The 26429-nt window shown below is 27.0% G+C and overlaps 1 protein-coding gene across 2 annotated transcripts in view; it reads left to right on the forward strand.

The window, feature by feature from the left end:
- Window positions 1-797: 797 nt before the first annotated feature.
- The window catches only part of LOC122854945 (homeobox protein homothorax), a 194321-nt gene continuing 168689 nt past the window's right edge, over window positions 798-26429 (forward strand). Inside the window, exons 1-5 of one of the 2 annotated variants that reach the window (XM_044155982.1) lie at window positions 798-2687; window positions 7521-7792; window positions 11548-11689; window positions 17928-17978; window positions 23985-24035. In XM_044155982.1, the coding sequence (XP_044011917.1) occupies window positions 2673-2687; window positions 7521-7792; window positions 11548-11689; window positions 17928-17978; window positions 23985-24035 (531 nt within the window). In that variant the 5' untranslated portion in view covers window positions 798-2672. The remainder of the gene's footprint in view (window positions 2688-7520; window positions 7793-11547; window positions 11690-17927; window positions 17979-23984; window positions 24036-26429) is intronic. The other variant, XM_044155983.1, reaches the window with a different exon arrangement.

The following is a 26429-nucleotide window of genomic DNA, read 5'->3' on the forward strand; positions in this document are numbered from 1 at the left end:
TAGGGATATTTAAAAATATTTAATATGAAAAATATTTTTCAAGAGAATAGTTATTGGAATAAACAAACATTGCAAGAATAGCAAGGGAGTTTGGATCGGAAAATGTATTATGGAGAAAAGCCAGACAAGAAGAGAGGTTAAAAGAGGAGAAAATACCACTGACTCTTCTGCGTGGTAGCGGGCAAACGAGGCTGGCCAGACAGCGGCGTTCATATACACAGTGTCCGTGGATTTAGCGAAAAAAAAAAAAAGAGTGGGAGAAAGACAAAAAACGAAAATATAAAAATCAAATGAAAAAAAAAAAAAATGCAAAAAAAAGCAGCAAAAGTAAAATGAAAAAAAAAAAAATAGAAAAAAAGGGGAAAGAAAAAAATGAGCAAAAATGCAAAGCTTTTTCCGAGAGTGGTGCAGAAGAAGAGACGAAAAAGAGAGGAAGATAGTGAGCAAAAGTAGGATAGATAGTGTGCGAGAAAGATGAGTAGATGTGATTGGCAATGTGCTAGGGAAAAAAAGGAGATGTAGATGCTCGGTGAATAAGAGAGAAAAGAAAAAAAAGAAAAACAAAATAGTGGGGATCGACGAAAAATTGAACGAAGGAGAGATGGAACCGAGTGAAAACGAAATTTTGTGATTGTATTGGTTCAAGCGATGGCGGAGAAATCATTGTTGTATCAAGGTGTCGTATGGTGTCGCCACAGTAGATGGGCGGTTACAATACGGCGCACTAGATTTTGTTTAATGGGCGTGGTTAGCATACCCCCATCCCCACTCTTAAACAGTGCACCTCGGTGATTGACAGTTGGCGAACGACTGCGGACGGCGCAGGGTCTCAATGCTTGGCGCTATCACGCTCGCTCGTTTGATTTTTCGGTAAACTTTAAACAATGTTATAAACATATTATTTTTTTTTTCGCATTAACGTGAATAATAAATACATTTTTTTTTATTTTCTTTTGAATTATATGAAAATATTTTTTTTAATACATATGATAAATTACAATCGTGTTAATGAGTTTATCAATTTGTATGAAAATTAATTATTGTTATTATCATCATTTTATTATTAACACACAATTGTGTTGATCAATTTATATTCAATAAATATAATAATAATAATTCAAAAGTATTTAATTGTGACGCGTAATAATTAAAGTGAAAAAATTAATTGTTTTTTTTTTTTTTTCGTATTTTTAAATAAATAGTACTCTCCCGCCTTTTTTTAAAAAACAAAATATTTTTTTGTTTCCGCGATCGCGTGTGTTATTAATTTAATATCATCATAATCATCATCATTGTATCCACATGTCAAGATAAAAAATAAGAGTAAAAAATTATTTAATTAAATAAAAAAGTCTAGTCGTGATATATACATGAGAATAGACAAAATTTTTTGAAAATTAAAAATCTACAATTGTTAAAGAATTCAACATAAGTAGCTAAAATTTGAAAGAAAAATCAGCACGATAATAAACATCAAAGGTAACGACAAAAATTACCAGGTAGTCGATTTACTTATTGTTTTTTATTATAATTTAACAAGCGTAAAACATAAGTAAGAAAAATCGACATACCACAAGAGAAAAATACGAAGATAAAACCCTCGTGGCTTGTATACAATTTTGTCTATACCTGGAGAGTGACCTCCCCTCATTCTCCCCCTCAATTTCCCCCACTCAGAAGCATTACACCGAAGACCCAGCAGCAACTAAGCCCCCCGTCGGCAAAAAGGATGTATATCGGCTGTGCATAGTGACATCGTGTTTCGTTTTGTGTTTTGTGAGATTTTACCATAGAAAAAAAAATTTAAAAAATAAAAGGAAAAAAAATTATTGTCTCTAATCATCGCGGTCTTGACAAGTAATTATTTACTTAGTTATTTATTTATTTATTTTTTCCAATCAGTGACAGTGCGGAACAAAAGTTTGTTATTATTATTGTTAGTGATTTTTTTTATAATTTTTAATGAATACTCAGTGATTATTTCATTGAGAATAAAAATAAATAAAATAACGACTGATAAGAAATTCTTTTTTTTTTTTTTTGTTTTACCTGCTCTGGGTCTGATAACTTCTTGAATAAGCGATAACGAGTGTTGATTATTTTGTCGTTATATATCAAAAGAAGAAAGTTGTAAAACAAGAAAAATAAATAATAAATTAATATAGAAAAAAAAAAAATTAAGTCAAGATGAGGAAGCATGGGAACTTGAGCAATAAATGTACGACAAAGTGCTGACGCAAATAATCAAATAATTTGAATATTATTTGAAGATAATTTTGTTGCTCCAACAAAATAAACAAAATAAATAAAGCATATTTTAAATTTGCATAGAAAATTTAAGTGTGTTGGAATAATAGCCCCGGGTGGAGGGCGGAGAGTAACGCGGATATTTAACCGCGAAAATTTAAATATTTTTTTTGTAAAAAATAAACATAATACTCAATTTTTGTGAGTAATATTTATTTACTGAAACTTTTTTAAAAATTGGAGTGATTAGTTTATTAATAATATACAATTTATATTATATATTTTAAATAATTAAATATCAAGTGAAGACAAAGTGACATTGTTTAAACAATAGTGTGAAGTTTGAATCGTCGTTTTTATTTGTTGGAAATATAGCCGCTACGGTGGCTCAGCACGCAGATTTCCCCGGCGCGGCCAGGGCGTTCATGGCTCAGCCAAGGGTATGTGTATTATCATAAATAAATAATTTAGAAAAATAACAAAATACACAAGTGCTTACTTTAAATATTTATTTTTTATTAATTTTTACTTCAAAGCATTCATTTAAACTATTTCCAATTGACGAAAAAAAAAAAAAACATATGAAAAGAAAAAAATAAATAAATTCATTCAAGTGTGAATAAATTGACTCTAAAAAAATTCGTTTAATTACCGACGGCTTGTTTATTCAAGTATTTTTGTATAAAATACTTAATACTAGAAAAATTTATATCGAAAGTTTTCCTATAAAATACTTGAGTCATTGTAATTAAATTTTATTCATGAATGATTTTTATTTACAATCTATCAATTATAGAATTAAATAAAAAATTTTGTAATCTAAAAACACATGTGTTTTCATATGTAAAATTATAATTATTATTAAAATTATTTTATTAGAAGTATATTTGATGAAAATAATTTATTCTTTTATAAATAAATTTAAGGAATTTTGATTTAGTTTTAAGTTTTTTAAGAGAATACGATATTAAAATACTTGGAGCTTTATCAGTTCTTCTTATGAAAATTTATAATTTTTAACAATTCTACAAATGGAAAATATTTATATTTTAGTTATTTACCAATTCAAAGTTGGATCTATTATATATTTGTAATATTTAATATTTTTTAATTCATTTATTTCTCTACAAATCTAGCTAGAAGATTTAAACAATCAATCTTGATTTGTTTATATTTTTTTCGAAACGCATTTTCCGGATTTTTCTTTCAAAAAAATATCAATTATTTTGTTTATATTTGGGAACTTATCTTTATATTTGTTTTGTTCGGTTTAATTGTGAATTTATTAATTTAAATCAAATATTTTATAATTAAATCTTGTACATAATTCTAGATACAAAAGTTTGATTTAAACAATATATATTGCTTATTTATATGCGTAATTTCATATATGAAATGTAACAAATTTTAAGATAGTACTTTGTTTACAAAAAAAACAAATACCAAATAAGATCATAAGTTTATCAGTTATTGATAGAGTCTTTGTTGTTTCTAAACACTAACGTCTGTTTTATATATATTTACTAATTATTTAATACTTTTTACTTTACTAAAAAATCATTCCGTCGTCTCTTTACCATCTTAGAAAAAAAAAATCAAATCAAATAGAAATAATAGTGTGCTTTGCTATATTATCTCGCTACATATAGTGTTGAACTTTACAAAAAATTACATGAAATATGATATCCGATTTCGAATTTAAAAATCTTTAATTTACCATTCATTAATTTATTAAAAAAAAATGTTTATTGTTTATTTATATTTATTAAAACTGGTTACTTATTGGCGTTAGAACACTTGAATATTAAAAGCACTTTACAAAATAATTTATTGTATTTTACGTTTTTTCGAAAAATTTAGAAATTAGTATTAATTCGAAATTCGAAATATTCATTTAGATTTATTATAAGATGAAATTAAATATAAATTAATGATATACGTGCAAGTGGAGTAATCTGTTTTGTATATTAAAATTATTTCAAATAAATAAATAATCTTTCTAAACTTTATATATTTTGAATGAAATTTTTTTTCTGATCCTACGGACAACTGTACGTCTAAATTCATCACTAAACGAATTGTTTTTTTCCTGAGACTAGTTTGCACGGTTCAATAAATAAATAGAAGTATTTATAAAATTATTATTTTGACATATTTTTTCATTAGATCTATTGTATCAACAAATTTTCTGAATTTTTATAAAATACACTTACGGCCGTTGATACATAAAAATTTATATTTTCACAAACACAATGTTGCAAAGATCATCCAAATTATTTATCAGGAAAATAAATTGAATAAATAAAATACTCTGTTTATCATCAATGAATCAATGACTTTAACAGATTAAAATTATTTGTAAATATTATTGTTTTATTATTAAAATACTTGACGTTTAATTTACAAATAATAAAAATTATAATTAAAATAATTTAATAAAAAATAATATCAGTGCCAGTCCGTCGCATCTAATTTTTGACATATTAGAAGTTGAATAAATTTTTTTTTTTATTATTAGGTAGTTTATATAAAGAATACTTGAGACACAAAAAAAATAATGGTGTTATTTTGTGATAACGGGCCTCGTGTACCGCGGGGTATGATAAAAAAAGATTTTTTTTATTTATTTATATATTTTTTTTATTTTTCATCATAAAATTAAGTTTTATCATCACGATTGATGATAAGAATTTAAACTCTATAGATGTATATTTTGTATGTTAGAAAGATTGGAGTTGTGATGAGATAGAAAATTATTTATAACGTGAAAAAGTGAGTTTTATTATTGTCTCACAAGACATTGATGTTACCACATTAATTTATATATAAACAATGCATTAATAATTATTTTCATTTAAAAAACTTGATATAAAAATAGATTAATAATTTTTATCATCATCCAACACACTCATTGATATTAAAAACAATTAACTCAACATAATAATAAGTAAATAATTATAATTTAATTTTTAAATTTATTAAATCAGTATGCTCAGTGTTGTGTAAATAAAAAAAAAATATAAAAAATGTCTGTTGCTGTAAGTGTAATAGCGGGGAACGTATATATATTAAAAAAAAAAAAGTGACGAAAATTTGGCCCCGTTTGTGAGATAACTGACGATCAACGAGGTCGTAAATCAAGTATGTTAAGAAAATAATCAGTCGAATGTATCAAACAAATGTTTTAAATAATATTAATATTCAAAAAAAAAAAAATACTACTCGATTTTAATGATAAAACTTTTTTGTTTACATTAAATATATAAATTAATTATTTTCATTATTTGAATTCATGCTATGGAGTATAAATTTATACCGTTAGAAAATCATATTTTCATGGATTTTTCTTTTTTTTTTTCGTTATTTTATGAATTTTTTTTTTTTTCGTTTTTAAAAAAACCGTTAAAATTCATGATGCGTGTCTCAATGCTCGCGTGTATGTTCAGCACAATATTATATATATATATATATATAAATTTTTTTTTTATTTATTTGCCATGAAGGAAGGAAAAAAAAAAAAAAGTTAAATAATAAAACAAAAATTTTTGTTAAAAAGTTAAAAATGCATGTGCCCGAAGGGATTTTTGATCAGCCAGCAAAGTTCGTGGTCCAAAAACACACCAGACAAGACATACAGACACACACGATATATATTTATTAAAAAAAAAAAAAATACAATGCACGTGACGTCTTGCCGCGAGACAACTTCCTTATATTCCAGGAAATTTTTTTCTCAAATGATGCACATTATTATTCTCATATATCTATAGGGAATTACATATTCATTAGAAAAATACCCGATAACCTAGTCCTGCAACAAACCATCAATATATTATAAATGATTTTTTTTTCTAAATGTCGACATCAATCACACACGATGCAGAAAATATCCTTTCACTTATATAATACAGTAGTACAAATATAATTTTTTTTAAACTTTCCCTCTTGATGAAAAATCACCAGACAAGAATTTACCAACTTGATTTCTTTAAAATCCCTAGTAAATTGTCAAGAGAAATCATTGTTTTTTGAGGTTAGTTTTGAGATTAGTAGTTTTATAAAAAATACACAATTATCTTATTCATGTTTAAGTATAATAAAAAATAAATTATAATGTTATAAAAAATCGTAAATGTCAATATATATAAATATATATAAAATATATGAGTTAAACATGTAATACGTGTCAGTGATAAATACGTGGCGCCAGAAGTACCTTATAACGTCAAATCACTTTCGAATTGGACCCCCTACTTCTCATGAGATCGCATTGCGCATTTTTATTTATTATTTCATTCTTTATATTCTCTCGTATGTATGTATGTATTTTTTTTTTTTTTTTCTTTTAATTTATTTTCTTTTATTCATCTTATTCATTCGTTCGTGATCAACTTTTATGGCAATTCTCTTTCAGTTATTTCTATTGCCATACAGCATCTTGAAACTCAATGAACTGTTTCGTGGTAACACTGTCTCTCTTTTCAGTATATATTAAAAAATTGTCAGGGATTTTTATTATTATCATTTATTAATTGTTTAAGGACGTATGTGCCTGATATTATAAAGTCACGACCTGGTGATTATTTGAATGATAATTAACGTCACGCAATTCACAGATACACGTCAAATATTTATTTACTATTCATATTAACAAGTAATACACTTTAAACAATAATACTTAATTTATGATATATACTAATCGGTTGACAATATTAAATAAACAATATACAAATAATAACAATAAAAATATATATTATTTTATGCAAATTTTATAATTTTCTTTGGGATTTCCGTTTGAGTTTATTTAAAAAAAAAATAATATTCATGCACATCAGCCATCTGTACTTAGCCGTCAAAAGACAATGAAACAGGAAAGGTGAACACCAGGTTAATATTTTTCTCGCGTTAATTTTGCAAAAGAAGAAGAAAAAAAAAAACATGTATTATTAAATTTTTTTCATTTAATTATATATTTATTTTATAAATTGAGTTTATGTATATTTAAATAAAAAAATAAATAAATATAATATTTAAATAATTAAAGTACATTATTTTTGTCGACAAAATAATATACTGCATTAGAGTATTGCCAGTTATACATATGGAGTACTTGATAGCACCACCATATAATGTGTTCCCATATATATCTGCACCAACTGTTGAGATAAATTTTGATGTAACACTTGTGTATTTTATTATGTTCTTTGTTTCTCTTTGTTGACTTTGTATATATTATTTATTAATTGAAATGAAAAAAAATTTATTTTATTTAGTATGATGATGGCGGGCTGCATGGTGGCTACCTCGAAGGTGGCGGTGGAGGAGGAGGAGGCGGTGGAGGTGCAGGATTGTATGATCCACATGGTAATGCAAGAGGTGTACCTGGTCTACATCATAGTCCACATTTAGGTGGAATGGCACCAGCTCATCCACAATATCCACCACCACCACCACATCAACCACAGCATGTACTTGCAGCGGCTGCAGCGGCCGCTGCAGCAGCAGTACCTGATGTACACAAACGTGACAAAGACGCAATTTATGGGTAAGTTTTTAAATTTTAAATAAAATGATAAATTTAGTTTTCTTCTTTTTGTATATATATCTTTGAGAATAAAAAATATAATTTATAGTCAATAAAAAAATATAATCTATTATTGTTAAAAATTAGTATAACTTGAAAAATTTTAAATAGTTAAAAAAATTATCTTTCACATGCAATAAATTTTTTTTTTGTTTTTTTATTGAGCAACAAAATATAAGATAGTGTTGTATAGCAAATTTACCACCTTTTAAATGCATAAAAAATAAATAAATAAAAATATATATAGTTGGTTTAACAGTATAACATTTTAACGACTCCACTAGATTTTTCATTTTTTTTTTCTTTTTATATATTTGTTGTTACTTTGTATTTGAGTTAAAAAAAAATCTAACAATTATAATTATTTAATTATTATTATTATTAATGATAATTAAAAGATAAATATCTCACAAAATATAGTGGCTAAATAAATTTTTAATGTCAAGAATTAATTTTCTCGTAAGCGTTCATTCAATTAAGAATAAAAATAAATTATTTCTTGTTTTTTTTTTTTCCTACTTTCTGTATATAAATATATATTTTTGATAGAGACATCGGTTATAAGGCAGTTGTTGCTTACACACACATTTTTTTTTTTTTTTTTTTTCTACAAAAATTATATATTTTATGCATATTTTATTTACTGAATTTTTTCAGTATTATGGTGAATCAACTCATTGTGCGTATCCGAGTGTTGCGTGCCAATTAACGGAAAAAAAAAATATAATAGAATAATTTTTTAAACTTGAGGGAAATTTAGTCGTGTGATTGGCATCTATGCGGTCGATGAATTACTGATAAATTAATTTTTTATTTATACTTACAATTAAAATTTTACTTTATAACAATTTATAAAATTGAAAGCTGATTGTGCACGAGACAGTGTCGGTAAAAAATGTGAAAGAAAAAATATAATAAATTTAGATGCATCTGGTAGAGCATATAGCTCATCACGGGTCGGTTATCGAATCCCATCAAACGGTCAAAAAAAAATTTCTACACCGGCCAAGTGTAAGGAAAAAAAAAATATCAAACAGCAAAATTATTAGGGATTATTATTTTGCACCATGCCAACTAATTAACAGAGACACACACAAATAATTCATTTATTTTCTCGTGAAGGGGGTTAAATTATTAGAGGGAGGATGCATGAAACCATCAGACTCTCATCAACATTATAGAGTGTCAGAGTTCGGAGACGAATCCAAAGAGAGTTGAACACCAGCTGGAAAAAAAAGCTGTACTTTGTACAGGTTTTTCCATGACATAATGTGGGAATCAAAGACAAATACATAAACTTGAGAATCATGTAGGAATGTGGTATACACTGCACATCAAAATCACTGCGAGATTGAGGCGATTTCCATCATGTGGGCGTTTAGAAAAAAAAAAAAAAAAATATATAGTTTCATGGCACGTTTATCTTCAATCATCTACAACTCACACATATACATGTTCTATATGATTTATCGTCGTTAAAAAATGCCAAGATTTTTGGTTGTATCCCACCAAGAACAGAAGCTTATTATTTTTTTTTTTTTAACCTAACCTGCAATTTGTCCACTCGTCGTGTGCCCCAACTTGCGTGGGTTTAAATTTCTAACTTTCCTAGAATATATTCACTAGATATCTTTTTTATTTATTTATTTTTTCTCAAGTGCATTATTTTAGCAGACTATTAACCCTTGTAGGTCTATTCAAATAATTATTCCTTCCGTAAAAAAATCATTTTAAATAAATTTTTTGTTTATTTGTTTTGATTGAGTTTTTTTTCGTTATCATAAATTTTTTTTTTTTTAGTGAAATATCTTTTTTTGTGTTTTCTTGTGTATTATCGGTCGTGTTTTGCTCTTTGCTCGGGTTGGTTACCAAGGCCTGATAATGACCAGTTGATAATGCAATCATTTATCTTGATCTTTTGCATTACGTCTCATTTTGATTCGGATCATTGATTCTTTTGTTGGATTTGATCGGAAAAAAAATGCATGAGATTGATGGCAACTTGATGATAAATTTATCAAAGAATAAAATTTAAAAATCATAAAGTTTTCGATAAGAGAAAAATAGTTTGATGTATTTATGATTGAAGAAAATGGAGACAACAAATATATAATAATAATAAATAAAATAACGGAAACCACAAAACCACATAATTCACCAAACACAACGTTCAACGGCCAATCATATCATTACCTTTGTGGTCATCATCCTGACACCTTGTTTATTCGTCACTGATTTTCTCGCACGTGCACTTACGATTTATCATTTACCTCTTTCCCTCCTGCCCCTTTTTTCAATGTCAATCAAAAATTAATAAAAACAAATTTACATTATCATTTTATTATTTTTTTGAATACCGTAGATATATTAAAAAAAATTTTTTTTTATGGAGTTCATCAGGGGATACTCTTATCTTTCACGATCTTGAATTAAGGGAGCTGCTTCTTGAAACACGCCTCCTTTGATGAATCCTTTGCTAACTCTTGTGTTTTTAAATTTAGTACTGAACACGAAAAAAATATTTCACCACAGTAGTTACCTTCTTAATGAAAATATATATAAAAATAAATAAAAAATAATATATATAAGCTCCCGATTTAAAAATTGTTCTGTAATTTTTAAGTATTTTTTTTTTCGGGAGAGACAGAGAGAAAAAAAATATTAGGTAGCAGACTTTTCTGAGTGCTGTGTTGTTTAACTATACGGTTGCAAAATTGCAGTTATTTTTTATTTTCTATATATATTTATATACCCCCGGCATGCGTTCATGTCAATTTGTCGAAATTCGTTCCGAATCGTTTTATGCTTGAGGCTGTTATAGGACCTTGGCCTTTTTTTTTTTTCAAAATTTTATTTGGACATGCACAGTGTGTAACACACTCGTATATTTAAACTAAATCTGAACATATATAAATATAAATATGTATATCAATTTTAATATATTTATAAAAAAAAAAAAAAAAATTTTTTTATTTAGGGTCATTGCACTAAAATGACGTTGATACCAACAACACCATGAGATTCACACTCTATAGCTAATCTTATCTTGAGAGTAACACTAAAATAAAAAAAAATTCATAATCTTTTTACAATTTTATTTTTTTACATTGAAAAAATTATTTTTACCCTGAAATATTTGACAAATTTGAAAATATAAATTTTTTTTTCTTAAATCCGTTGAATATACAGTATGTATTTTTATGTCAAATATAAAATGGGAAAAAAAAAGGAAAATTTTTTCAAAGGCAGGGAGAAAATATTTCTGTCTTTTTTTCATCCACACTGGTTTCGTTATCTCTGTTCGTTTTTATTTTTTTTTTCCATCTTCTTTATTTTCTTTTCTCTGTCTCATTTTTTTTTTTTTTGTGTAGAGGCTTTTGGGATGAAGCGAATAGAAGGAACACCCTGATGGGTCAGAGTACCCAACGATAAACAGCTGCTACACGGCGTTGCTCACGCGGCTTCCGTCGGACCGCGTGCTCAACGCCTCTCTCTCTTTCTCTCTGTATTTTGCTCTCTTAATCTTCTTGTATTGACGAAGAAACGAAAAACGGAGGGAACGGAGAGAAAACGTTCAGATTCCTTCACGCTGAATTTCGTTTCTTGCTAAAGAAATAAAAAATATATAAAATAATTTAGAAATATGAATAATAATAATATTTAAAATAATTTTTATTGCAGTTTTAATAATTTAATTTTTATTTTTCATATTTCAGACATCCACTGTTTCCCTTGCTTGCATTGATTTTTGAAAAATGTGAATTGGCAACATGTACACCAAGAGAACCAGGTGTTGCTGGTGGTGATGTTTGTTCTTCAGAAAGTTTCAATGAGGACATTGCGGTTTTCTCAAAACAGGTAAGAACAAAAAAAAACTAATTATTTATAACGTAAAATTATCAAATTATATATTTCTAATTTCACTTTGTGTCTGGCCATCAAGTTAAAAGGTGTGCTCGTAAAGAATTATTCAATTATTCGGTGACGTGGCTTGTGGCATCTTGTTATAGTTAAATATTTTGTTACTTGTTTTGAACTTGTAAAATTTGTATTATTAATTATCAAATATATAAATCCAACCTTACACAGTTGGAATAGAAAATAACTGGCTAGTAAACATCTACTTTATACCTATAAAGTTTTTATTTTCGAAAAAAATATCTGATAAATAGATAACAAGTAGATACCGATCTTGGATTAAATTCGATTCTAGCGCTCTCTGTCGCTCAATAAAAATACAGCTATATGATTTAACTGAGACAAACTTTGTTGTATTAAATTTATATTTTGAATTCTTTTTTTTTTTGGAGCATAGAAACTCGCCTCAATGATAATGGGCGTCTTGACGCCACTTCCTGTCTTGCTTCGAAAAATTATTTTTTATTTTTCTTCAATTTGTTAACTCTGTTAATAAAAAAAATAAATAAACATTTCTCTAGGGAGAAAATGTACACTCAATTTTACTCTTCTTTTAAAATAAAAAGATTTAAAAAAAATTGTTTTTCTGACAATCACTAAATACCCACTTTCATACACATGAAATTCCAAAAGAAATTATTTTTGAATTTTCTAACATACTCCAACTTGGGTTTATCCTGAGAACATATATATTTTTTCTACATTTATTTTTATTCTTATATTCATCTCTTTTATTTCTTTATGCCTTTTTTCTTGTATTATTATTATTTGATTTTTTTTACAGTTTTGTCTCACTCGTACAATCTTCAGCTTGCTGCGGGATTTTTTTTTTTTTTCGATGGCTTTCTATAAAACCCACCACGAGGCATTCCCCAAGGACACGTTGTGTTGGTAACCTGAGACTTATATACTCAGATTTTTCGGGGCCTTTTAATGAAAAAAAAAATAAAAATAAATAAATATAAATAAAAAAAAGTACCAGTTCACCGTCTACATTCCATCGCACATACGTGTACCTCTGATGGGTACCTCAAGAATTTAAAATAAAAAAACAAAAATAATATACACCCTTTAAATATCCAATACGTCTATAATCAATTTAGGAAAATTCCGTTTTTTTTATTTTAAATGCTTGTTTATACGTGTTGAATTAAATAATAAAAAAAAAGGCACGTTAACTGTTCTAAAAAAAAAAGATGTTATTTATTTGTTGATGATAAAAAAATCTCAAGATAATTTTTCAATTTATGACAATTTAATTAATAGATTATTGAATTAATTGATTATGTAAAAATTGAAAATACAATTGATGGATCAACTCGAGTCGAATAGAAACAATAGTGTGTTTTTTATAATTGTAAAAAGGAAAAATGTTTTTAGCTGTAATTTGCATTATATTTGCAACTTATCAAGTGTCATTAATGTGAGCATAGCTTGTTGATAACAAGCTGGGACAGGTCAAGTGAAATCATTTTGAATTTATTTAAAGTATATATATTATACGAGTCCTGATGATAACTCGTTGTCGCACAATGTTGATGTACTTAGCAGTCATAAGTCTTGTGTGTTTTTATTGTTTCTCGGATTTTTATTTTTTATTTTTACTAGCTGTTTTTTTTTTTATTATGTTTTTTTATGAGTTTGTTTTACATGTGATTATACAAAATACATGACACGTTTCGTGTACTCTTTGCTTAACTTAAATTTTATATAATTTTTTCGTTATTAAAAACAATTAATTATTCTTTTTTTTTGTAATTTGATTATTATTGCTACTGTGTGGAATGATATATAAGGGATTAAGATATATAAAAAAATCACGAGTTTTAATTATCGCGTTATCAATTTATTTCAAGCATAGGTAAGACAAGTAGCATAATAAGTTTTAGCAATTTGTCTGATAACGATAAGAATTGGAGCTTTGTGCTTTGTTGTATCCAAAGAATAAATGATAAATTTTTTAGAAGGAAAAAAAAAAATAAATAAAAAGATCACTGGCTCTCTCCTGAAATATTTAAAAATATTCGAAGGTTCTTTTAGCACTCATCTTAAAAATGTCTTAAAAGAATTTGTGAATTTTAGTTCTTCTCATTTTAACACTAGATCTAAACCCACCACAGGTCAAAAATATTCGTCAAAGAGAAAGAATTTAATTTTTCAAAGCCATAAATTCATCAACAAAAAACTATATTTAGCCATGATCACCCTAATGAAAAATAACGAACGAACAAAAACTTGATATATATTTAATATTTTAACCATAAATTTAACTTTCATAATGTTACAATACGTGTGGCAGTAATTGCAACAACTCGATTCAGATAACCTGTGACATAAACATGTGACACTTGACCCTATATCAATCTTATTAATGATCTTTATTTTTATATTTAAATGATAAAAACAATGCAGCATATCTGTAAATTTAAAAAATAATAAACCCCATGTATATTGAGTAACAAAAATTTATTCATATATTTTTTCATGAGTGTATATAATGAAACAGGTGACAATCCTCTTGCGGTTGTGTTTGTTTGATATACTTTGTATCATAAACTTTAGTTAAAAATATGTGTGTTTATATATGTGCGCGCGACTGTCCTTGTTGATTGTTGGCTGAAGATAGGGCCCAAAAAAATAAATAAATAAAAATAAAACAGCGTCAAAAAGAAGGGGGCCATACGCTGCAGTGAACGGATTATTTCGCGCGCCCATCATCATCACAGGATGCATACAAAAAGTAAAAAATAATGAGATCTACTGCGCATGCGCACATCAAATGCGCAATGCCAGACTCGAATAATATTGCTCATTGCAGGTTTATATGGTTAAAAAAAGTTTGAATTTATAAAGAATATATAAATGCGCATAGTTAGAGTGAAATAGAAAAATTCATAAATGCAATATAAAAGGGCCGTTGCTCATTTTGTGCCATTGTAAATTGATCTATTCAATAGGGCAACGCCATTATATCCCCCGCGGGTTCGTGGTCTTTGGCTCATCTCTTCGTTTATACTCACACCAACTGTGTATATACTATGAACGTTTTTAAACCTTGTATAACCTAACCGAGACAACGCAGGAGGCCTTTTTACACTATACATATACTTGGGGTCCCAGTTGTTGCTCTTGGTGCATCGTTCCGTGCTTAAAACGTGCCACGGGTATATCCTGCTGTTTTCGCGCGGCTCATTGTTGACGCTCCCTTCATTTTTATTTTTTTATTTTTTTCCGGTACAATTTTTATTTTGCTTTTTTTTTCTCAGTTTACTTTTTTCTTTTTTTTTTTGTTCTTTGTCCCAATGGTTTGGGCCTTTTTATCTTTATACCCGTTCCACTTTTGCGCTAACTCACCAGGAATCGACGGCCAAAAGAGCAACCACTCTGTGTTTCACCCGTTTCGCATCTCTGCCATTTTTTTTCCAATTCTTCTTCCTTCACTTGGTTCGTGTTTTTTTTTATTTTTTCATTATTATATTGACGAAATAATTGATTATAATTTTTTATTATGAATTAATTATTATATCAAAATGTATATGAGAAAATTTCGTTACTGAATGCATCTTTTTTCAATCATCAAACTTGTTTTTCAAAATTAAAAATTGAAAATTTAAACACGTGATTTTTTTGATTCTAAAATAGTTGAATTCTTATGGTGTCTGATGGATATTATTGTCTCTCAACTTGACCACAGTATTACGTATATTTATTCAACAGGTTGACTTGTTTTATATGCATTGCTGTTTAACTGGACCCATGATTCTTCAAGAGTGAAAGTAAAACTTGATGTCGGTCACATGCACATAAAAAAAAATATAAGCAACCACGCGTTTTAGATCATCTTGATAAGCTAGAATGGCTATTTACTGTCAGACTTTTGGTCAACTTGTCTTGTTTTATTTTTCACTCTTTTTTATGAATTACACAATGGTAAAATATATTTTAAAAATAATTATAACAGCAAAAATAGAGAAAATTAAAGCTTTTATTATATTTAATTTTGTTAATTAGTAAATTAATAGCAATTTATATTGTATAAAAAATAAATATATATATTTTAAAACTAGTGTATGATAAAATGAGGCGTGATGGTCAGCATTCTCGGTTTATAATATCAGCCACAACGGGTTCGTACAATGTTTGAACCAGTTTATGACGTCAGAAACGAGCTGAATGTTTAGGAAACAAGGTGATGTTAACGTGTCTAAAAAAGCAATAGTTATATATTTAAACTTGAAATTGACAAAGTTAAAATTAATACATAAATTATTTACTCATAAATAATAATAAATTAGTTTATTGAAAATTATTTTAATGTGTTGAATAGCGTGACAGGTAATACATTACATGCAATTCAATGAAAACCTACAATTTTCATATTATCATCATAAACTCAACTTGACACATTTATATTTTCTTGAATTTATTTTTTCATTATCGATTTGGTTGTTAAAATTATGGCATTAGAAAAAACAAAACGTATTTTTTCGTTTCGTCAAAAGGTGTTTGCCTCATCATGAGTTCAAGGGGAGAAAGTCAACAAGGACTAAATAACATTAACGCGAAACCTTTGGGTTCCATCATCACCAGGGGTACAAAAAAAAAGAAAAAAAAAACGGTACAAAACCATCCAAAGATCTTTCGGCAAATATCTTTTTGAAACCTTCAAAATTTTCAACAATACATTTATTGCAAATGTTTTTCCATGGTCAAAGTCATCTTTCCTTTTTTCTTTTTATTTCTTTTAAACTACTACTAATGACCAGATTATACAGTTTCTTCCCAAAATTTCATTGTAAACTTTAATGTCTTTTGTAAATCCCAAATTTTCATAACACGATAATCATTATTATTTATTATCTTTTACTTTTCACATGTTAAATATGGCTTTTTTTTTTTCATTTTCTCTATTGTTCTTTTTATTTGTTAGATATTTGCTCGTTTGTTGAGAAAATTTGTGATTGGTTATGGCGAAAAATAAAAAAAAAAAAAAAAAACGGAGCGAGGGTCTTCTTCAGGGTTACCGAAGTGAAAAGGTGGCCCAAAGTTTTATTATATAAACCAGCAGCTGCTTCATACGTATACATATCTTTCAGAAAGATCACCGTATGTCTGTACTAAACATTGCCGTACATTTTACTCACACACACATCAAAAATAAATGCAACGTCATTATTATTAAAATATATATTATATTAATTAATATTTTTATCCAATAACTTTATTCTTTTATTGATCTCAAACTCTTTTTTTTTTTTCTAACCTAAAAATATTCCGTCAAGACTCAAGCCAATTGACATATAAAATATCTTTTATTATTTTTACAAAAATATATTAAATTCCTTTCGCATTTTATGTGTATTTTTATAAAAATATATTAAGCCTTTTTTTTTTTATCATCAAATAACAATTGAATTGTTTTATTAAAACTTTACAATTTGTAATCGTTGATGTCTACCTGGTATGGCGCCTATATGTATACCAGTCGCTCAGGGACCATCAAAAAACCCAGCGGTGAGCGTACAGATACTCAAGCAAGAAACTAGTTCATGTTTTTTTTTTATTATTATCATTGTTGTTATTACATTTATGTTTCTTTATTCTTCTTCATCACCTCTCTTTTTCGTTATTTTATATCGCAGCATAAATTGTGTTTGTCTTCTTCTTTTTATTTCAATTTAAAATCATAGTCGGTAATGTAGAATACTTTCTCATGATGTTATGAATTGTTTTTTTTGTTTAAAGTGATAATAAATGTAATAATTAATGAAATTAAAAGCAGTCATGGTTGTTAGGTTAATCTTAAATATTTTGTCCAAGGTTAAAAAAGACAATGGGGCTGTGAAACGTTGAGTATCGTATACTATTCCGGTTTATTTCCGGTATGCCAGAATTCCCGGTCTTTACTTTCTTCTCTGTGTATCTAACTGAATTTTATGTATGCAGATATACATGTATTCAGTATATATGTATAAATTATTAAGGAGTAACGACCAATTAAAGTGAGAGCACGCTAAGGAAATCGCTTATTGCGTTATGCCGTCCGATACTATCATTTATTATATATATATCTAACTTCTTGATGCCACAATTATATGTATATATACTGTAGTCAATCTTACTCTAGGAATCTCTAATTATTCAAGTACTCATGCTAAATATTATTTATTTGTTACAGATCAGACAAGAGAAACCCTACTACATTGCCGATCCGGAGGTGGATTCCTTGGTAAGTTTATCCGTTTTTTTTTTTGAATTCATATATTGTTAGTAGTTTAAATGGTGGTCAAAATAATCATTGACATGAACAATTTATTAACAATATATTAAAATTGAATCAAAATGAAACTAAAAATGTTTAAAGTTGAACAAATAAAACTACAAAAGATTTAAAGATCGTTAATCGTCTTTCATCATTCAAAATCGTCCAGAGTCTCAATTCAAAAGATCTATGTTGACGCTAGGATGTGGACTGTATAAAGGGATGAAATAAATGTGACAGGGATTGTATATGTATGTGGTTAACTAACGACAATATTTTTGGTTATGTTGCCAAAATGAAAATTAAATTATTTGTCAACTTGAGTGCTCTCTTTTTCAAAGAAATTTTCTTTTGTTTCGTATAAAATTCATTCAATTAATTTTTAAAAAATATTAAAAACCAGATCAGAGTTATCATTATCACATTCAGCTGGATTATTAATTTTGAAAATATTCTTTTATATTCATATAACCTCAAATTGCAAGATGGCTTTTTTAAAAATTTAAAAATAAAAAATTCTCTTCAGAAATAAATAATCTAGACATGGATAACAAGAGCCATACAATTTTTTTTTATCATTACTTTTCTTATCCTTGTGGATTAAAAAAAAAAAAATGAATCATTCATCTACCGACAAAGTAAATTTTCTTTGATTTATATTTTTTGTATTATTTTTGATAATCACTCATTTGTCAGAGAAAGAAGAAAAGCACTATATTCACTTGGTACTTTTTTTTAAAATGACAAAGTGTCACTGGTCGTTGCCAGCTGCTTTTATAAGTATTTCATTGAAAAAAAATTAAAAAAAGATATAATAAATTCCATCGAAAAAGCAAATAGAAAAAAAAAAAAAAATATCAGAAAGAAAATATAATGTAGTTCGCTGCAGAGGCCTTGCATAATGCATCCACATTGTGTATTATATATGAGTGTCTCTCTGGGCGTCAGCAATGTCGAGGAAAAACGGATTTCATCTAAATTGTAAAAAAGGATAAAAATAAATAAATAAAAAAAACAAAATATATGTCCATACCGTTGTACAGACAAGAGTGCGAGAATGTTAAATTAAAGTAGAAAACAACAAGCGGGACTTTTGAATTTGCTAGCTAGTTTATCCGGTTGTTTTCATCAAAAAAGAAAAAAAAAATTTTCTCCAACGTTATGCTGTATTTTTTTTTTTATTTATTTTTAAAAGACCAACATGATGCTGCAAATAAAAAAATAAATGAATAAAATGTTTTTAACAACGATTGGTTGGTTGACTAAAATATGCGAATTGTTGTTATTAAATTTATTTATTATTTTTATTTTTTAATATATTTTTGAGTGTTATTGAGGCCATCATCATAACAAAAGACAACAATATTATGATGCCGCCATCGTTGCTTCATTACCACCATAGCAAATTGCAATCCACAAGCAATGAGTACCTTCTATCTTTGAGAGAGAATTGATGTGCACGTATATTACATATATTTCCTTTCAAGATGAGATGGCTTTTTATTTATTTTTTTTTTCTTCAAGTCATCCCTTTTTGTAAACCATCATTTCGACCTACTCCATCTTTTCATTGCCATTCAAGTATATATATCTGAACCTCTTGCCAATTGCCAAGTAAACTTTTTTTTTTTTTTTGTTATTTTTTCTTCAACGATCATATAAGTTCGTAGAATGGAAAAATGTTTTCTTTAGTAACTTTGCCAAAAGACTAGATTGCTTTTCTCTGTATCTCTCCTTAGAAAAGACAATTGTCTTAACCGAGTGATTATTTTATTTATGTTTATGGAAGTCATACAACTTTTTTTTTTTATTTTATATAATCTTTCGATTTATATTATATTTATTTTTTCTGTTACCTCAAGTAAGATAAATAAATGTTGGAGTTTTACCAATATGGCTATTGGTGAAGACACTCGATAAACCGGTATTTTAACCCTTGTAAATTCGCCTTTAAATAAATAAATAGATAATAAAAAAATACAGTTTGTTTTTAAAAAAAAAATAAAGAATATTATCTAAATTTTGTATTCTTTTTTTTTTTGAAAATACATATGTGCAATATTTGCATATATTTAATTTTTCAATTTTTTAAATTTTATTTTAAATGTGTGGTATGTGTTCAGGGTCTGTGGCCTCATGAGGATGGATACTTGAAACGACACTCGAGGTGGGCGTATAAACGTACTCTAACTGGTCCCTCTTGTTTATTTTCATATTTATTTATATTTTTATTCTTGTCAGTGTGTTTTTTTTTATTCATATTTTTATTTTATTGTTTTTCATATATATTGACTAAATTTGCATCATCTGCAGGTATATAGATTTCGTTTACATACATATAAATATATTTAAAGTTTGATGAAAAAAAAAATATTTAAACACACAATAATTGTTAGAGACAAGGGACATATCAATTTCGACAATTGATCTTTGACTGATCTCATAAATCTGCTGACGTCTATCAATAAAAACATTTTATTAATTTATTTTTCTTGATATATATATTTTTATTTTGCTGACGTGATTCATTGACAAGTAAGTGGTTAAAAAAAAGTCAAAAGATGGGGCTAAATTCAAAGAAATCAAGGGCTGGGGGTGTAACGTTATATATTCTTGGCTTCAAGGGTACTACAAAATTTTCAAGCATGATCAGGATATTGATCCACTAAGATCACTCTCTTGAGTGATGCTTTTTTTTTTTTACACGATTTTTTTTTTTAAATAAAAATATTATTATCATCATCAAAAGTTTCAATGTCGATATGGGGGATCGAAATAAGCGTGTGCGTAAATATACGAATATGTATGTCAAAATCAACTCGGGTGGTCTTCGCGCCAGGATCCATCCTTCAACCTCTTCTCTCTGTAGCCAATATACAAGAATGAAAATAAAATAAAAAAATTTTTTTTTTAAATAGTTTTAACACAAGATAGAAAAATAAAAAAAAAAACTATAAATTAAAAATCGTAAATAAAAACAACAAACGACTCATATAAAATTCAGTCTCGTTTAAAAAAATTAACATCTGCATCGTTTGTCAATTTGATTTTAAACTTGTGCATTTATAATTTTTTTTTTTAAATTATTCTATTTTATAATTACTTTTGTTGTTTATTTTTTAAATATAAAAAAACGTCATGTTAAATTCCAATGAGCATAACACACTTTATTGCAAATAGTTAAACGGACATTGACATTTTTGTTGTATACATATATTTAAAACAATACTTTAAAAACAAAAAAAAAAAACCGTAAAATTGTTTTATTTATTTTAATTTTTAAACTTTTTAAAGGGTCTCCTCGTTAACATGTTTATGTCGTCAAAATTGTTAACACACAAAAATGCAGGTGCAGTTAAATTTACCTTCTAAAACACTAACTCATTTTCAAGATGTATATATTTATTTTATTTTTGAAATTATTAATAACGTATTTAAATTTTTTTGTATATATTTTTAGTGTTTCTTGGTGATATTATTCTTGGTATAGCATCGTCGTTGTATATATATAATAGGCGCGACGAGAGTGCTTACTTTTTCTTCAACTCATTAATGTTTATTCTCTTTCTCAAATATATATATGTATGCATAACTCTGACTAGTCTTTTAGTCTGTCTCAGCTCACAAAAAACTGTCGTGACTATAAATCTTTAGCTATTAAGATGCTGCAAGAATATTGTGTTTGATAGTTTGTGAGCTATTATATATTTTTATCTCATACACACAAATATATATAATTCATTTAAAAAAATAATTCATTGTACAAATAATAATAAAAAAACATCATAATTATCTATGCATTTTAATGATGTATTTATTTTGATGAATGAAAAATTATTTATATTTATTTTTTTCAAAGTGTTAGACAACCAGTGTGTCATAAATCAACACTGTATCGATAAGACTTTATAATGGTCGTGTTAATTTTATTTAAAATGATGTATCTCTTTGTCAATAATTCACATTAATTGTTGATACAATTAACATTTAATTCATTAAATAACAAATCACTAATTTTATTTTTATAAATTTAAACATTTTAATATTTATTAACAATTAAATTAATTAGCTATAAAAATTAATGAGCTACTTGCAAATAGTTGAATGATATTTAAAATGAATAAATTACTCGTTAAATCATGTCTCAATTTTTTTTATAAACATTTATATTACAAATCAAGTTATAACAATAAATAAATATATATCTATTTAAAAAAAAAGTCATAATAACTTGTGATTGTGTCAAGCAATATTGGCAAATTGAATTCAGCTTAATAGAGTTGATAGTTTTTTTTTTATTTTTCTTTACCCCTCAGGTCTTTTAATCTTCATCTCACCTGGCTGAGTAGTAAAAAAAAATCAACATTTTATAAAATCATATAGTTTTTTTTATTGACAATTTATTTTTTGTTAGTAGTGTTTTTTCTCAACATCGACAGTTTTATTTATATATATTTTTTCATCAGTAGTTAATTCACCTGTATGGCTTATTGGTTGGCATTAGATCTATGATGACTTACAGATCAAAGATTTATAACGTCGTATAAATATACTGTAACGGTTAGAAAATTGTAATTGCTGAATAACACTCCAACAGTATGATGTATAAACACATGTATGTACTTGTTATTTAAGTGTATATAAATGTACATTTTTTTATTTATTTTTTTGTTCATTCTCTCAACAACAATTGCCACATAAAAAAAATAAAAATAAAATACCGACATTACTCGAGACAGTATACAACATTCAACTAATTAATGATAAAATCATCAGGTATGTGAATCTGACAATGGAAGTCAATTCTCCCATCACATCAAAAACACCTCATGTATATATTCTTGAATTCTTTTTCGATTAAATGAACAATAAAAAGTATTATTCAATAAATTACAAATAAATTTAAAAATAAAAAAATTATGACACATTCTTGTGCATCTTGAAGGGTGATAAAAATATTTGCTCACGTTGCCTTTTGACCTTATAAATAACACCATCTTCATGTTGAACATTTTTTTTTTTTTTAATTTTGTGTTATACTTGCCCCCCTTTTTTTTATTTTCGGTTAATTAATATCACGTGATGAGCGATCGTGGCAAAACCGCTCTCTTCAGTGGTTGGATCACGCTTGGGCGCCTATCGATGTACATCAACACACGAGCTGGCAAAAACAATAAAAAAAAAATGAATAAAAATAAAATAACAAACAAATTGAGCCACATGGACATTAAGCCTTCTATGGTGGAGGCGTGCAGACTTCCTTTTTGTTTTTTTTTTGATTTTTATTTTTACATTTTATCAGCTAGTACAGAGGACACATTGTACTTGTTGGAGATTCATCTTGAATACTCAAGTTTAAAATGTGACTCGAGAATTTAATTTACTTTCTCTCTGGTGCGAATTTAATGCGCTATATTCGCGCCTTCGATATTTTGAATAATGATATTCTTTGTTTTATATTTATGCTAAGGTGAAGATTTAAAATTTTTCTCTAATTACAACAGACAAATTTTAATTAATTGAACAAGTTGTTTATTTATTAAGTAAAAATAATGTTTTTTGAAAAAAGGGTTGATGCTTTGTTGTTAACAAAACGTCACTGAGAAAAATAATATTATACGAGCTATTTAACATCAAAGAAAAAAAAAAAAAGTTGATGTTTTCTTTGGTTAAGAATGGTTCGAGTCATGAAACCGTATCGAAGCATTCCGTTCGTTCTTTTCGGCACGGATACAAAGTCAATTAACGCTGGGCAAAAAAAAAAAAAATAATTTATAAATATAAAAACACAGCATTAGTGAGTAGTTATAAAGCTTGATGAAGATAATAATTATAGATAAAAATTTGTAAAAATTACAAACGATAGAAAGAGTAATTAAATAGTGATTTTTGCTGATATTTAAATAATAATATAAATAGTAATAATTATTGATTAATTTATTATTAACATTATATCAAATTTATGTTTTTCAGATGGTACAAGCAATTCAAGTCCTCCGGTTTCACCTCCTCGAACTTGAAAAGGTAAGCCAATTATTTTTATATTATTCAAGGAATAAAAAAGAAAAAAAAAAAAATTTATACAATTAATCAACAATGTATTATTTAATTGAGCTATTCGAGTGGTCATTCAAGTGGCTCGTTAATTCTGTTCAAGAGTAAATCGTTCTTTGAAACTTCCAACACCTCTTTCGTATTATTTTTTATTTTATTTATTTTTTTCATTTGATATATCCAGTCTGTATATATAGTTCACAATATATAAAAGAAAAACTATATATAATACATATATAGACTTGATGTTGCTCGTGCTGAACGTGATTATATTTAGTCACGTTCGTTTTTGGTATATGGGGTGTGTGTTTATAACACCTGGAAAACACATCTGTCACATTAAAACACTGTATAGAAAAGTAATTTCCTGTAATTGTACAGGAAAAGCTTGAATTGTTAGTTGTCTTTAATATTGCTTTATAGTTAAACTATATATAAGTGGTACGATTTAGCTGTCCAATGATTGACAATAAAAAAATATATCACACCAATTGCATAGTGGTGACACTTTCAAGACATTTTACTGAGAAATTTAATTTCTTTTATTCATCCTTTATTTTTTTTTTGACACAAGAATTTGGTGCGTTTAAAACCATCAATTCTGACACTTGCCTTAAAAAGTATAATCATCAAATTCTTTAATTCTTTATATAGACAGATACAAAAACCATAAAAAACAATTAAAAAAAATATAACCAGACATCTATCCAATTTACATTGAAATGGTCAAACTATATAGCAATATGTTAGGATTAGGGTATGCCCAACGGACAAACCAATTGGCTAAGACTACCGGTCAGCCTGGTTTTAGCGAGCCAATTTTATACCAATTTTCCTCATTTATGGTGATTATGTTGTAAGCCTGGAGCAAAATTCTTCCCCTTTTTTTTGATCGACCTGTAGCCATTAATATTAACAATTTTTCTATATATCGACATAACATGTCAAAGTAAAATCACCATTAAAAAAAATATTGAATCATGCGGTAATACATATAAGTTTGCATCATCTTGAGCATATTTTTCCCACGTTGTATATTTATTTTTATTATTGATACTAGCAATTTAATGGAATACATATAAAAATATTTACCATCAAGAAATGAAAAAATAGATCTGATTAAAAAAAAAATATTGCAGAATAGCAGAAAGAGGTGATGGTAGTGCTGATGAAGGAGAGAGAAAGAGAGAGGTTAAAAATTCCATAAATACCGTCGACCATATGCGAACCAATCGGCTTACACTGTTGGTCTCTCCCCGTTTATATTCAACATTTTTATTTATAAGCCAATCGCATATTAGCATAATTACATTTTACCTGGATAAAGGGAGCGGCGTGTCGACGCGCTCCAACGACAAAGCTGTGGATGGTTGAACGACAGTCTCGATTCTTGTATAGGCCCTTGAAAAGTGACTTTATTATATGGGTTGGGCCATGATCACCCAAGCAAAATGTTATGCCTCGTAACTGGTCACTTCTTGTCATGCTATAATCATTTTGTATTGCTATAAAATCAGCTGACAATATCTCATTGCAATATAGAAGACTTTTCTTATATATACCTCAATATATGTATTTTTTTTTTTCAAATAAATGATAATATAAAGTCAGAAAAACTCTCAACATTACTTCCTACTTGTAGCGAGTTTCGTGCATTAAACAAAACCTGTTTTTTTTTTCATATAAATACATACGTATTGCATCTTCACTGTAATTTTTCAGTTTACAGTTCAAATCGTGACATATGGTGCGAGTGAGTGCCAATTTTCTTTTTGAAAAATTTAAAAACATCTTTCAAATTATCTCGTCAATTGTAAGATGACAATTTTATTTTCGTTTTTCATTAAATTGAGTGAAAGAATAAATATTTTTTTTTTTATATGTCAAATGGTCCTGATAATAGTTGTAAATTATTTCTATCTAACAACATAAATATCACTTGAAAAAATTATCATATTTTTTAAATTTATATTGACATAAAAATTTTACTTATATATTTATAAATTTTATGATAAAAATAAAAAAAAGTACACAAGTGATTTTTGTGGTTGTTGAATGGGTGTTATTCTGTTAAAAAGGGTGTAAAGTTTGGCTGTTATAATATAAATGAGTTTAAAAATTTATTCAAGTAGAAAATGCGGGTATCTCAAGAGTAAATTGAGTCGTTTCTATTATCCTTCCAGTTCATTAATTCACGTGAGATTTTTTATATTATTTTTGATTCAGTTGTATATATCATTGTATTGATTTTATCGAATCAATAATACTATCAAAAACCATCACAATAAAATTCATACCAGCACCATAAATATGATAAATATTTTTGTATAATTTATTGCTAATTTAAAATTGTCTCTTGGGAAT

Source organism: Aphidius gifuensis, linkage group LG4, assembly GCF_014905175.1.
Source record: "Aphidius gifuensis isolate YNYX2018 linkage group LG4, ASM1490517v1, whole genome shotgun sequence".
Taxonomy (NCBI): domain Eukaryota; kingdom Metazoa; phylum Arthropoda; class Insecta; order Hymenoptera; family Braconidae; genus Aphidius; species Aphidius gifuensis.